This window comes from Bos javanicus, chromosome 4 (assembly GCF_032452875.1).
Source record: "Bos javanicus breed banteng chromosome 4, ARS-OSU_banteng_1.0, whole genome shotgun sequence".
NCBI lineage: Eukaryota > Metazoa > Chordata > Mammalia > Artiodactyla > Bovidae > Bos > Bos javanicus.
Genome location: NC_083871.1, coordinates 10,719,692 through 10,734,910, shown reverse-complemented (window position 1 = coordinate 10,734,910; position 15,219 = coordinate 10,719,692). Strand labels below are relative to the sequence as shown.

The 15,219-nt window shown below is 41.6% G+C and overlaps 1 protein-coding gene across 5 annotated transcripts in view; it reads left to right on the top strand.

The window, feature by feature from the left end:
- CDK6 (cyclin dependent kinase 6) overlaps nucleotides 1-15,219 on the top strand; it is a 261,465-nt gene that overhangs the window by 52,032 nt on the left and 194,214 nt on the right. For all 5 annotated transcript variants that reach the window (XM_061413439.1, XM_061413440.1, XM_061413441.1 and 2 more), the window contains exon 3: nucleotides 15,206-15,219. This exon is cut by the window's right edge and continues 122 nt beyond it. In XM_061413439.1, coding sequence (XP_061269423.1) covers nucleotides 15,206-15,219 — 14 coding nt within the window. The remainder of the gene's footprint in view (nucleotides 1-15,205) is intronic.

Here is a 15,219-nt window from a genome sequence, read left to right as displayed (position 1 = left end):
TATCTCTGGTGGTTTTCTTTGCTTTTTGACAGCTTGATTTATAATACGTCTCAATCTCCTTGCTTCGTGTTCATGTGTGTTCAGATAAAGGATCATAAAAATTGATGCTGAATTAAATGATTATAATTTAATATTAATAATAATGACCATGAGTCCTTCATCAGTAGAACACAATCAGTACACTGTGCTTGAGAAGTCAAGAAAATGTTCCATGCTTATCTCAAAGAACTCCATTAAAATTTTTAATTAAAAATTTAGGTGCTTAAGATGAATAAAAATCAGTTATCCAAAATAATTACTTAGGTGGAACACCCAGTTGGAGAAGGAAATGGCAGCCTACTCCGGTTTTCTTGCCTGGAAAATCCCATGGACAGAGGAGCCTGGCGGGCTGCAGTCCACGGGGTCGCACAGAGTCAGACATGATTCAGTGACTAAACAGCAGCACCCAGGTGCCTTGTTAACTCCCAGGGCCAGTTGTTCCTCTGGTTCTCTGCAAAAGAAAAAGGATGCCTTGGAGGAAAGACAGTTACAATTTCATTACAAATTCTTAACTATTTTAGTTTTTAATTCCTCTTGACGCTATGGAATATTTACCTTATTATCTGAAATAGTCCTAAAACAAAAATCAAACTCTAAAATAAATTTGAAGTAAAAATATATTAAATAATAACTTAATATTTACACATTTTTACATTTGAACAAAACCTGATTTCATATCCTAAGGGTAGTAGTTGATAGAGATACCAGCTCTTTCAACTTTTCCAACTGTGTCCTAACCTTTTCTAACCTTCTAATACAATTTCTTGATGGTGTTCTTAAAATATATATATAGAATTTTTCTCAGTTCTTAAAAAAATCATTCCTGGAAATTTTGTTGGGATAGACCTAATTTCAAAACGTAGGATGTTAGGTGTTCATTCTTAATGCCTTTTTTAAAGTTATGCTTTAGGTATTTTGGTTGCTTATACCATATTATATTAATATGGACACTAAATTCTGTCCTCAGACACAAGTATCTTATTCCTTCGTTAGTTTTGTCTGCATTCTCTTGGCCTGTGTTGCCTCATCTGTGAAATGACTGTATACTGCTGCTGCTGCTGCTCCTGCTGCTGCTAAGTTGCTTCAGTCGTGTCCGACTCTGTGCGACCCCATAGACGGCAGCCCACCAGGCTCCCCTGTCCCTGGGATTCTCCAGGCAAGAACACTGGAGTGGGTTGCCATTTCCTTCTCCAGTGCATGAAAGTAGAAAGTGAAAGTGAAGTCTCTGAGTCTTGTCCGACTCTTAGCGACCCCATGGACTGCAGCCCACCAGGCTCCTCCATCCATGAGATTTTCCAGGCAAGAGTGCTGGAGTGGGGTGCCATTGCCTTCTCCAGAAATGACTGTATAGAACCAGATAATCTCCAAAGCTCACCGTACTTAAAAACTACATTATTCTGCCTTGCAGGACTTTTTTCTTTTTTGGCCAGTATAATGAGCATTGGAGTAATTTTAAGATATTTTGAGTTATTGTTGTTTCCCTTTTATTTCATGGTAACTCTTACTTTTGACCTGTTAGCCAGATATCAGAAAAGTAGTTTTATTTTTCCTAACTTCTTTTTTGTAGAGTTAATCCATCCATAATAGGGAAGATTGAAAATCACATACCTTTAGTGAGGCAGTAATGATGCATATTGGGTTTTTTTCCCCTACAGCAAAATTAAGAATTTAACATATTTAAGTTTTAAAACTACCTTTTCAGAATTGATGATCAGGATTGCCTTATTAATGTAGTGGAGCAGATGGAAAGAAAAATATAACTGATGGAAGGAAAAAAACTTGGTCAAGAAAAAAACTTATAATTCTTGTTTTTAAAATGGTGATTTTTTTTTCATGTTAAAAATTGGTAATTCTCATTGTATTGGTAATAAAAATACAATGATATTCTCATTGTATGTAAAAACTGATAATTACCATTGTATTGACAAATAGAAAACACAATTCTGTAATTTTACCACCTAGAGAGCTAGCCATGTTATTAATAGCATCGTGATTTGTCTTTCTACTATTTTGTTTATATATGTAGAGGCATACTGTATGTATTCTTTTGAAGCCTGAATTTGTTTTTAATAACACCATTCTCCATCCCTGGGTTGGGAAGATCCCCTGGAGAAAGGCATGGCAACCCACTCCAGTATCCTTGCCTGGAGAATCCCATAGAGAGAGGAGCCTGGTGGGCTACGGTCCATGGGATCACAAAGAGCTGGATACAACTGAGTGACTGACACCTTCCATGTTCAAAAATATGAATCTGTATCATCATTTTAAGGACCACGTGATATCTGTGTCTGTGTGTGTATCCAGATTACTCTTCTTAAAAGGCTTTTAAAATCAATTTTTACTCCCATAGTCATGTGGGTCCATTTTCACAAACCCTCACAAATGCTGTGCCCTTTTATCATTTAAACATTTTTGTTGCCCAGTTTGAGAGGCTTATAAATAGTGTATCACTGATGGTACCATTTATGTTTCTTTATTACTAATTTACCATTTGCTCCTGTGTTTCTGTTCCTTTATGTTTCCTTAAAAGGAACTGACTTCAGTGGTGGTTTTATGGGATAATAACCCAATCATCAGTATCTGAGTGAATTAGTGCTGGGAGAGATTTACTCACCTAGTAAGGATGTGATTAGGAAAGATATTTGGCTTATGGTATAGGTAAAATTTGGTTGTTGTTGTTGTTGTTTTTTTCCCTAAAACCCAGCAGACAGTCTTCATCACAGACGGCTGCCTAGTTTTGGCTGATTCCTCGTTTTTCCTCAAGAGAGGCCCAGAGCTGAAGAACAGGGCTTTTACAGGTCAGAAACGGAGACAGAACTGAATGTTGAAAGCTGGCCAGAGTGTTCCTGCTCTCCTTGTGACTCGGGCCAGAGCTGCTCACTTTGCTTTCAAAATGATCGCTGCACTCCTATATTTTTGAGATCGAAATATATTTTTCGGGCTCTGTTGGGTGAATTACAGTGTGTCATTTTCTAACTAGACAAGGGAAGGACTCAAGAGATGAGAGTCTAGGAGATGAACAGTCTTCAGCTTTATTTTAATTTTCCGACACGTTTTTGTTTTTTCAGCCCAGGAGGTAACATATGGCCAAGCTAAGCAAGGACCCTTGAGAGCTGGCATTACCGCTGTATCTGTCAGCAATGGGTCTCATTTACCATAAGGAAGTGTCTGCCCCCAAAGGTGTGTTCCATACAGAGGTAGGCTTGCCTGGTGGTCAGCAGATCAGACTTGGAAACCAGGCAACCTGATTTCCAATCCCATCTCCACCACTTGGAGTGTCTGGGCCTTAGACAAGACTCTAAACCTCTCTATGACTGTTTCTTGAGATAGCCTCTGTGTGCGTGCTCAGTCACTCAGTCGTGTCCGACCCCACGGACTATAGCCCACCAGGCTCCTCTGTCCGTGGGATTCTCCAGGCAAGAATACTGGAGTGGGTTGCCATGCCCTCCTCCTTCCCAACTCAGCTGTCAAACCTGCATCTTTCTTTGGCTAGCAGATGCTTTACCATAGAGCCACCTGGGAAGCCCAGAGATAGACTATGCATACCATCAAATTCACCCACAGACATAAATACAGTTTGGTTGTTCATTAGGACGTTTACTGAGTTCTGCAGCCATCACCATGTTGTAGTTTTAGAACATTTTATTACCCTAAAAAGAAACAGAAGTCATTCTTCATTCCTTCCACTCCTCCACCTCCACCACCCCCAGCCCTGTGTGCTAAGTTGCTTCGGTTGTATCCAACTCTTTGTGACCCCATGGACTGTAGCCCTCCAGGCTCCTCTGTCCATGGAATTCACCAGGCAAGAATAGTGGCGTGGGTTGCCATGCCCTCTTCTAGGAGTTCTTCCCGATCTAGGGATCCAACTCGCGTCTCTTGTGTCTCCTGCGTTGGCAGGTGGGTTCTTTACCACTAGTGCCACCTGGCAACCCCCAGCCCTAGGCAGCCACTCATCTCCTCTCTGTCTCTACGGATCTGCCTATTTTGGAGGTTTCACATAAAAGAAATTATGAAATATTTGGCCTTTTGTGATCGGTACCCTTCAGTGAGCATAATCTTGTTGATTCATGTCACAGCGTGTATCTGTACTTCATTCCTTTTATTACTAAATAATATTCTACTCTACGGATGATACCATGTTATATTTATCCATTTAGCAATCGATAGACACTTGGGTTGTTTCTGTTTGGGGCTGTTAGATGCTGCAGTGAACATTTGTGTACATACGTCTGTCTCTTCACCTATAAAAATGAGTACCATTTCATAGAGTTGTTATGAGGAACAAAAAAAGTGAAAATATGTAGAAGTGACTAGTGAGGAGCAAACTAACAGCAATTTGGGCTATCTTAACAGTAAATGGGATACTGTATACTGCTCTGTTCACATTCAAAATGAACATAAAATAATAGAATTCAGACTCCTTTCACAGTCCTCTAGCAAGCTGAGTGTGTGCAGTGCTATGCTTAGTCACTGCTCATTCGTGTCTGACTCTGCATCCCCATGCATGGACTGTCGCCGGCCGGGCTCCTCTGTCCATGGGTTGGTAAATGGTGTTAATTTCTTTTTTTTTTTTTTAATGTATTTATTACTTTATTTGGCTGTGCGGGATCTTAGTTGCTGTACTCAGGACTTGGATCGCAGTTGCGGCATGTGGGATCTTGACTTGCAGCCGGTGGGATCTAGTTCCCTGACCAGGGGTGAAACCCAGGCCCCTTGCGTTGGGAGCACAGAATCTTAGCCGCTGGACCACCAGGGAAGGTCCAATGGTGTTTATTCTATTAGTAATCAAGACGTAAGCTCCGGGAGTTGGTGATGGACAGGGAAGCCTGATGTGCTGCAGTCCATGGGGTCGCAAAGAGTCGGACACGACTGAGCGACTGAACTGAACTGAATCAAGACGTAATGGTCCCTAATTTTCTTAGTCAGCAGGCTTCTTCTTTTTACAGAGTTGACTTTATGCTGTTGTTGACCGCAGGAAACTCTTTTGTATTGGAGCTGGCTGAAGCAAAAGTGTGAAAGTCATTATTATCTAGCCACCTCTGTTTTTCTTTCTCTTGACTTTGGGGAGATGGTGATGCATGGTGACTCAGAATATTTTGCCTCTGCTACCATTCTCTTCCCTTTAAGAGATATAAAATAGGTTTCTATGATTTCCCCGTGTGTCTTAGCTTGTTTCCCTTAATAGCATATAGTGAGCATAACAGTGATGTTACTCCTTCATTCTTCTGTATGCCTTTCACTACATAAAATGCGTTAGGTTTGAAGGATTATGCTTGAAATATGAGTGCCTCTGCTGTTTGCTATGGGCTTCCCAGGTGGTGCTAGTAGTAAAGAACCCACCTGCCAGTGCAGGAGACGTAAGAGACGCGAGTTCGATCCCTGGGTCAGGAAGATCCCTTGGAGGAGGGCATGGCAACCCACTCCAGTATTCTTGCCTGGAGAATCCCATGGACAGAGGAGGCTGATGGGTGACAATCCACGGGGTCGCAAAGAGTCAGATACGACTGAAACGACTAAGCACAGAACAGCACACAGAGTGCTTGCTAGAGGACTATGAAAGAAGTCTGAATTCTGTTATTTTATGTCCATTTCAGGAATTCATCTTGAATGTGAGCAAAGCAGTATACGGTATCCCATATACCCACTGCTGCTGCTAAGTCATTTCAGTCGTGTCCAACTCTTCGTGACCCCATGGACTGCAGCCCACCAGGCTCCCCCATCCCTGGGATTCTCCAGGCAAGAATACTGGAGTGGGTTGCCATTTCCTTTTCCAATGCATGAGAGTGAAAAGTGAAAGTGAAGTCGTTCAGTCGTGCCTGACTCTTAGCAACCCCAGGGACTGCAGCCCACCAGGCTCCCTCCATCCATGGGATTTTCCAGGCAAGAATACTGGAGTGGGGTGCCATCGCCTTCTCCGATATACCCACTGAGACAGCCCGAATAGCTGATTTGGGGCCCAGCTTGTCGCACACCAGTGTTGCACTACTGGATGATAGCAGTGTGTCTCTATATACACACGTTTCACTTTTGCTCTAGTTGAAGTATTCACTGTACTGCAAGTCACATCTTGTAAACTTGCTCAGTCTGGGGGATCCCCATTTTATTTGTAAAACACTTTTTGATTAGTGTATGCAAAACTATAAACTCATAGATCCACGCTGCCAGTGTACGTAGATAGAAGCAGAAACTAAAGATGAACGGGAAGAAAATGAACGGTGAGGCTTTCTTATGAACACGCTTTTTAAGGCTATAAAGAATAAAAATGATTTAGTAAGTGAAAAGTGTTTTCTTTGCATCCCCTTAACAGATAGTGGGAGCCTTCAGTGTAACTGTATAATCACAAAGGGGTTTCCCTCAATGGGGTTACTACTGATACGGTGTCCCTGTGCATTTCCACTTTCAGCAAGAGCTAGTGGAAGGGGGGTTGCTTAACTAAGGGTTTTAGGAGTACATATCTCTGAGCATTGGACTCATTCTTTAAATGAACTAAACTCAGTATCCTTGTATTATTACTTCACTTCCTCTTAACCAGCTGAGGCCTTTCTGATTCTAGGTTCCATATTCCTGTTTGCTATGAGCTTATCTGTCTTTCCTCCTTTATTTTTTCCTCCATAAAATGCCCCTGTGGGCAGACAAGGAACCATAGGAGGAATCCTGGGGAGAAGCTCCCAAGGAGCCATTACTTAGTCAACTCTGCTGCTGTCAATTACTCTCGCCTGGAGGGCACCCTCGTGGAGGACCCTCCTAAGGCAAATCGTCTCCCAGCAAATCAGTGAACTGGGGCAGTCACCCTACCGCTATGTTGCTGGTCAGTCCCTCGGTCGTGTCTGACTCTCTGTGACCCCATGGACTGCAGCACGCCAGTCTTCCCTGTCCTTCGCTGTCTCCTGGAGTTTGTTCAAACTCATGTCCATTGAGTTGATGATGCCATCCGATCATCTCATCCTCTGTCACCCCCTTTGCCTCCTGCTTTCATTCTTCCCCAGCATCTTGAGCTTAATTCATTTTGTCTAACGTATAAGATGTATTTAAGGTCAGATATTGATGATTAAAGTCATTTAATTGTTTCAGAATGTTTATAGATGTCTTAGGACTTTTTAAAGTCGTATAAAACCCAACTCACACGGGATAAGCTCCAAAACAACATTACTAGCTCACGTAAGTAATGCCCAGGCTGGGCACAAATGGATCTAGGTGCTTCACCGACGTCATCCAGGATCTCTTGCCTGTTATCTCCCTGCTCAGGCTTTTTTCAGTGTTGGCTGCATTCCACGGTGGGTGCCCTGAAGTGGTGGCAGAGACGGCCACCAGCAGCTGCAGGCTAATCACTTGCCAGTTTGGTAATCCCAGAATAAAGAGAGCTCTACTTTCCCAGAAGTTCTAGTAAAATTCCTTGGACCAATTCTCATGGTCCTGTCCATCCCTGAATCAGTCATCATCACTGTGTCCAGGGTAGGGTACGTGCCATCCTATGCAGGCGCCCCACAGCTCTGTTGCCTGAGTGTGGGCTAGAGATGGTTCCTCAGCAAAAAGTGACGGTATGGTTTCCAGAAGAGATAATGGATATTGGAAATTGAGACATCACAGACGTCTCTCTGTAGTGGGATGTAGAATGAATTTACTCTGATGTTGATGTTAAAGTTTCACATAGTATTTGTAGAACTAATACATAGCCATATACCACTACTTGAAGGTTTACAAGTTTACATGTTGGTTGTCTTCCCCGAAACTGGGTATGACACTTAAAAACGGGACCCGTCTTAGATCTCTTGGAATCTCTAAAACCAAGTACAGTGCCTGCACATGGCAGGTACTGATAAATGTTTACAGATGCTGCTGAAATGGTGCTTTCCTTCTAGCAGTATGCTCATTATTGCTGGCAGCAAATACTTCTGGAATTACACCATTCAGTGCTGGTTGAGAATAAGCACACGTCGTCTATATTTAATGAGCAAAAGGAGAATACCCTGGCCAGTATCCCGTAGTGTAGCACTGGTGGAATGTGCGAACATAAATTTGGTGCATGCAAGCTATAACCACAGAAGGTGCTCTGTGGACCATAGAGGAAGAGAGTAGAGTTTTTTTTTAATTTCTCAGTTCTGAAGACTGCCAATAGCTCAATAAAATTGTATTTAGCACTTTTAGGCAGTTGCGCCAGACATCTCACAGCTCTTAAATTGTTTGATGTCCAAACGTTCAAGAGTATGGAAAAAAAAGTGACAGGAAAAAAGTCCTCACAGAACTTCCTGTGACAGGTCAGAGTTTTAATCACAGCAAATAATGCAGATTTCCCTTTAATTATAACCACAATAGAAAGGCAGGGAATGTGTTTACAGAACATGTTGTTTGGGAGACCTTTGTAAATTGTTAATCTTTGGAAATCCCAGACCTATTGGACATAATCCCATCCATTAGACGAAGACAACTTGCCTATGCAGTAGATCCAGAATAGAGAGTTAAGTGGAGAACACGAACAGGAAGCAGTCGCTCCGAATTCCAGTGGGTAGGAAGCAGAGTTAATTCGTGGAGATATTTTGTTGTGAGATGATTACATCACTAGGGCAGCTGGACAGCTGAGTGCGGCGCTGGACTGCAGTGCTTGCTCCCTGCCCTGCAGCTGGGGTGTCAGGACAGCAGAGACAGGGAGAGGATTGCTTTATGGGATGGTTAGGGGCTTGTCTGACTTAAATGTGAAATGATAATGACCTCTCTGCCTTTTTTTGGATCATGTTTCCTGCAGCTAAATTGCATTCATAGACTCAGTGAGGGCTCAAGAACCACTTTCCATTTCTGTTTTTTGAATATTCACTTGGATCACATTAAGCTAAGCCCTAATGGATAGCTTTTGAATGGTAGTTCTCATTTCCTCTAGAAGTCATCTGAGATAGTTTGTTCATCTTCGACATAGTGTGATTATATTTCTCTTACAGCCCTGTAGTTATGCAATCGCTAAAATGGTATTTTTGTCAGTTTACTGAATAGCAAAGAGATTTTTTTTTTAAAGGTTTAGAAAGCCTTGAGATGTTGATCAACACAAGAAATCAGACAGCTGAAGTTGTTTCCCAGGCTGTATGTTCAAGTGTTCAGACCTGTCTGGCCCTTTTGTTTTGCAAGTGTTAGGGGCTCTAGGCAGCCTGGCCACATTCCTTATTGATTTATATAAATATATTACAGATTGTTAACCTCCTGCCAAATACCAGGGATTTCAGTTCTTGTTTAGCTCAGTTGCTTTATGTGAGTCTGATCTGTTATATTAAAGCATCTATCTTCTCTTTATTGCTCACCAAAGTGATTACTATTTGCTTTGGGCTGATTCCAGATAGAGTCATTGTAGATGAGAAAGCATCCAAAATATTATGTTCTAAAATTCCTAAGATTAGTATTTATAACTGTTGATTCAAAGTGCATTTTCTACCCGTTATCACTAATGTACTGAAGGAGGAAACGGCAACCCACTCCAGTGTTCTTGCCTGGAGAATCCCATGGACAGAGGAGACTGGCAAGCTGTAGTCCATAGGGTCACAAAGAGTCAGGCAAGACTGAAGCGACTTAACACATAACATAACATCACTAATGTAACTTAATTTTACTATCGTAGTGTTTACTAAACAGTCAAGTCAGGCTTCCCAGCTGGTGCTAGTGGTAAAGAACCCGCCTGACAATGCAGGAGACATAAGAGATGTGGGTTCAGTCCCTGGGTTGGGAAGTTCACCTGCAGTAGGCCACGGCCACCCACTGCAGTAACCTTGCCTGGAGAACCCCATGGACAGAGGAGCCTGGCGGGCTACAGTCCACAGGGTCACAAACAGTCTGACAAAACCAAAGTGACTGAGCACTCAAGCACTCAAACAATTAAGTCAGACTAAATTTCACGTTTAATATAGAGTCAGTTCCGTTCAGTCGCTCATTCGTGTCCAACTCTGCGACCCCATGAACTGCAGTATGCCAAGCCTCCCTGTACATCACCAACTCCCGGAGTTCACCCAAACCCATGTCGATCAAGTCGATGATGCCATCCAACCATCTCATCCTCTGTCGTCCCCTTCTCCTCCTGCCCTCAATCTTTCCCAGCATCAGGGTCTTTTCCAATGAGTCAGCTCTTCGCATCAGGTGCCCAAAGTATTGGAGTTTCAGCTTCAGCATCAGTCCTTCCAATGAACACCCAGAACTGATCTCCTTTAGGATGGACTGGTTGGATCTCCTTGCAGTCCAAGGGACTCTCAAGAGTCTTCTCCAACACCACAGTTCAAAAACATCAATTCTTTGGCACTCAGCTTTCTTTATAGTCCAACTCTCATGTCCATACGTGACCACTGGAAAAACCATAGCCTTGACTAGACAGACCTTTGTTGGCAAAGTAATATCTCTGCTTTTCAATATGTAGTCTAGGTTGGTCATAACTTTCCTTCCAAGGAGTAAGCATCTTTTAATTTCATGGCTGCAGTCACCATCTGCAATGATTGTGATTTTGGAGCCCAGAAAGATAAAGTCAGCCACTGTTTCCACTGTTTCCCCATCTATTTGCCATGAAGTGATGGGACCGGATGCCATGATCTTAGTTTTCTGAATGTTGAGCTTTAAGCCAACTTTTTCACTCTCCTCTTTCACTTTCATCAAGAGGCTCTAGTTCTTCTTCACTTTCTGCCATAAGGGTGGTGTCATCTGCATATCTGAGGTTATTGATATTTCTCCCGGCAATCTTGATTCCAGCTTGTGCTTCTTCCAGCCCAGCGTTTCTCATGATGTACTCTGCATAGAAGTTAAATCAGCAGGGTGACAATATGCAGCCTTGATGTACTCCTTTTCCTATTTGGAACCAGTCTGTTGTTCCATGTCCAGTTCTAACTGTTGCTTCCTGACCTGCATACAGGTTTCTCAAGAGGCAGGTGAGGTGGTCTGGTATTCCAATCTCTTTCAGGATTTTCAACAGTTTATTGTGATCTACACAGTCAAAAGCTTTGGTATAGTCAATAAAACAAAAATCGATGTTTTTCTGGAACTCTCTTGCTTTTTTGATGATCCAGCAGATGTTCGCAATTTGATCTCTGGTTCCTCTGCCTTTTCTAAAACCAGCTTGAAAATCTGGAAGTTCACGGTTCACGTATTGCTGAAGCCTGGCTTGGAGAATATATATAGAGAGTAATATTTCCCAAATGCCTTCTGTGGATTACTGAGTCTGCAGGATGTTGGTGGCCAGCACTGGAGTGCAAAGCTTACAGGTTCTTCTAGGACTTTTACTGCTCTCGATGCCACCTTGGAAGCTCTAAGGAAACAGTAATAGGCTCCATTTCCCAAGTGAAATTAGTATATTATTATTATTATTATTATTCATAGTATCAAGTGAAATTTATCTTAAAAAATAAAAATAACTGTCTCCTTGAACCAGCATGAGCCACTTCTACTGAGCACCCTTCTTTTCATAGCCTAGAAGATACATAAGTATATACATTAAAAGTTATACAATCATATTCTACTCTGTGTCTCTTTAAATATGTCTCTTTTAAAACTCCACTTTTAAAAATATTGCCAGTGAAAATTAGCGCCTTTTCTCCATGGCTTATCATTAGGGGCAGTTAGCAGCGACCCTAGGGAGCTCACACTTGGATATCACAGGTGCCTCAGGCAGCAAGAGTGAATCTTGAGAAATTGCAGAGTGCTATAACTTTGAGAAAAATAACTTGGGTGGGTTAGATGTTATTCTTGCATTGTGACACACGGAGTGTTTAAAAACGGTTTCAGTGCGATGAAGCAACGTAGCATATAGCCAGGGGTGTTAGGTAACTAACAACGGTTTGGGAGCAGGTGACCCTTTGGTTTTGCAGTGTTTTATGATCACTTCATTCTCTAGTTATGTCCCTGTCAATTTTTTTTTTCCTTTTGAAAATTACTAAAATGTCTGATGTATACAGAGCATAAATGCAGTAAGAACTGAAGTTAGTTACTAGATCTTTACTGACTGGAGGCAGTGATAAGCAATGTATTTTTATTAAGGAAAAGTATTATTGATGATAGAAAGCATTTTGAAAGTAATGTGTAAGAAGCATAGCTGTAATGATGCAGTTCTCATGTTTGTATCTGATTTTAATACAGGCCATTTTTGGTTCACTGCTATTTTATTTTATCACAAAAATAGAAGCAACTAATATAAAGAAGCTTGGTGATTGTGGAACAAAAAAGTAAAGCTGTCAAAGAATATGGGTTTAATGGGAAGAAGATGATTCAAAAGAGCCTGTGAATAAGTGGTAGTTACCTCAAATTACCATATTCAAAGAAGTGTTTTCATAAACTTCCCAGGTCAGATCCATTGTTCAGCGTCTGACTCTTGGTGACCCAATGGATTACAACACGCCAGGATTCCCTGTCCTTCACTATCTTCCAGAGTTTGCTCAAACTGATGTCCATCGAATTGGTGATGCCAGCCAACCATCTCATCTTCTGTCACCCCTTTCTCCTCCTGTCCTCAATCTTTCCCATCCTCAGGGTCTTTTCCAGGGAGTCGACTCTTCGCATCAGGTGGCCAAAGTATTGGAGCTTCAGCTTTGGCATCTGTCCTTCCAATGAATATTCAGAGTAGATTTCCTTTAAGGTCGACTGGTTTGATTCATGAATGATAGCAATCATATTTTTCACAGTACGGCATGCATATGATTTATGGCACTATTTGTAATACATTTGTTAATTAGGGGTTTTTACTTTATCAGAATCATTTTTTCAGAATAAGTCACATTCAGTTCAGTTCAGGTCAGTTGCTCAGTCGTGTCCGACTCTTTGCGACCCCATGAATTGCAGCACGCCAGGCCTCCCTGTCCATCACCAACTCCCAGAGTTCACCCAAATTCATGTCCATCGAGTCAGTAATGCCATCCAGCCATCTCATCCTCTGTTGTCCCCTTCTTGTCCTGACCCCAATCCCTCCCAGCATCAGAGTCTTTTCCAATGAGTCAACTGTTTGCATGAGGTGGCCAAAGTATTGGAGTTTCAGCTTTAGCATCAGTCCTTCCAGTGAACACCCAGGACTGATCTCCTTTAGAATGGACTGGTTGGATCTCCTTGCAGTCCAAGGGACTCTCAAGAGTCTTCTCCAACACCACAGTTCAAAACCTTCAATTCTTCGGTGCTCAGCTTTCTTCACAGTCCAAATTTCACGTCCATACATGACCACCAGAAAAACCATAGCCTTGACTAGACGGACCTTTGTTGGCAAAGTAACGTCTCTGCTTTTGAATATGCTATCTAGGTTGGTCATAACTTTCCTTCCAAGGAATAAGCATCTTTTAATTTCATGGCTGCAATCACCATCTGCAGTGATTTTTGGAGCCCAGAAAAATAAGGTCAGCCACTGTTTCCACTGTTTGCCCATCTATTTCCCATAAAGTGATGGGACCAGATACCATGATCTTTGTCTTTTGAATGTTGATCTTTAAGCCAACTTTTTCACTCTCCTCTTTCACTTTCATCAAGAGGTTTTTTAGTTCCTCTTCACTTTCTGCTATAAGGGTGGTGTCATGATATTCAAACACTTTAGAAATTTAGAAGTTAATTTTATAAGTAAATGATTAAAAAACTTAGAATGTTTGAAAGTAGACAAAGTAGGGAAGAAATTTGGTTGATCTTAATTGATTTTACTGGAGTTAGAGAACTCACCCCAGGCTACCCAGAATTAAAAAGTAGTTTGGATCTGGCTATGAAGTATATGTGTGGTTGTTGGTGGTGCTCACTCCATCTGATTTAACTTAATTATAGTGTTTAAAGTTTACTTTAGATTTAGAGAGAAGTACCAAAGATTGTGGAGCCCATCGATTGCAGAAATGCAGTAGAGTGGCATGGTGAACCAGCTAGGCATTAAAAATTAAAGTGGTAATGTACAAAGTGGCTAATTGTGAGTCAACCCTGCGTTTTAGTACTTGGGTTACACACACATTTATAGTTAATTTCTTTGAAGAAAGTGTTGTTTCATTTTAAAACTTGAAAGAAAATAATAGAATAGAATTTTTATTAGCCTTTTCTTAGTATTTATATTACATTCTTGTCCTGAAATTTATTTCTAGCTTGTTTATATGTGGTGTGTTTAATTCTTTATATGTTTGGTGAGCATCTCATGTCCTCCCCTGCCCCCACCCCCCCCACAGTGATGTCCTTTGATTGTTGAAACTAAAGGAGGATCAGTCCTTTGGCTTGAAAATTCTTTTGATTACTGAAGGCTTTGTTTTTAAAAGTTAAATTTGGAATTAGTTGTAGGATTTTATGGGATAAATTGAATTCTCCCATCAAAACATAATTATGAAGTTTGTCAGTCTGCCTTTATCATCTTAGGGCAGAATTAGTTTGCCAATTCAATGTCTGCATCCCCCTCAAAAAAAATAAAAAATTCACAATTTTTATTAGCATGATATTTGGAGTTTTAAAACAAAGAATTCATGCCCTTTCCAGGGAGATGACTGGATTGACCAGGATGAGAACACTTTCTTAGAAATAAACCAGATTTTTCCGTATTCCATTTTAATTACTTTCATAGACATGATTTGAAGACCTTAAATTCCAGGAAAATCTAAATCGCAGAGTCCAGTGTCCTTAAAGTATGCTTAGTCTCTGTCTCTTCAATAATTCTTGACCTATGAGCTAAGAACCATGTTTTTTATGGAGGCTGCAGTTTTTGAAACTCTCTCCAGCAGCACGTTCTCCCTAAGACCTTAAGTAAGGACTCTGCAAGCAGACCTTCTCGTGCGGCTTTCCTTTCGCCGCTGTCAGTTTTGTCACCAGGGAACCAAGTGCTCCTCTCCTGAACTTTCACGTTAAAGGGTCAGACCCAGGTGGCGTTAGTGATACGGAATCTGCCTACTGACGCAGGAGACACAAGAGACGCGGGTTCAGTCCCTGGGTTGGGAAGATTGCCTGGAGTAGGGGATGGCTGCCTACTCCAGTATTCTTGCCTGGATAATCCCAAGGGCAGAGGGGCCTGGCAGGTGACAGTCCATGGGGTCCCAAAGAGCAGGACGCAACTGAGGGACTGAGCACTAACAGGTATCCTTCCATATTATCACAAGGAACGATCCAATCTAGTCTTTCCCTCCGCCTTAATTTTGTGATCAAAGGATATGTGTCAGACTTACAGATTACTTCTTTTCGTATTACCACCTACCTAATACTTATTTCTTTTTCCTTTTAGGTTGTTTGACGTGT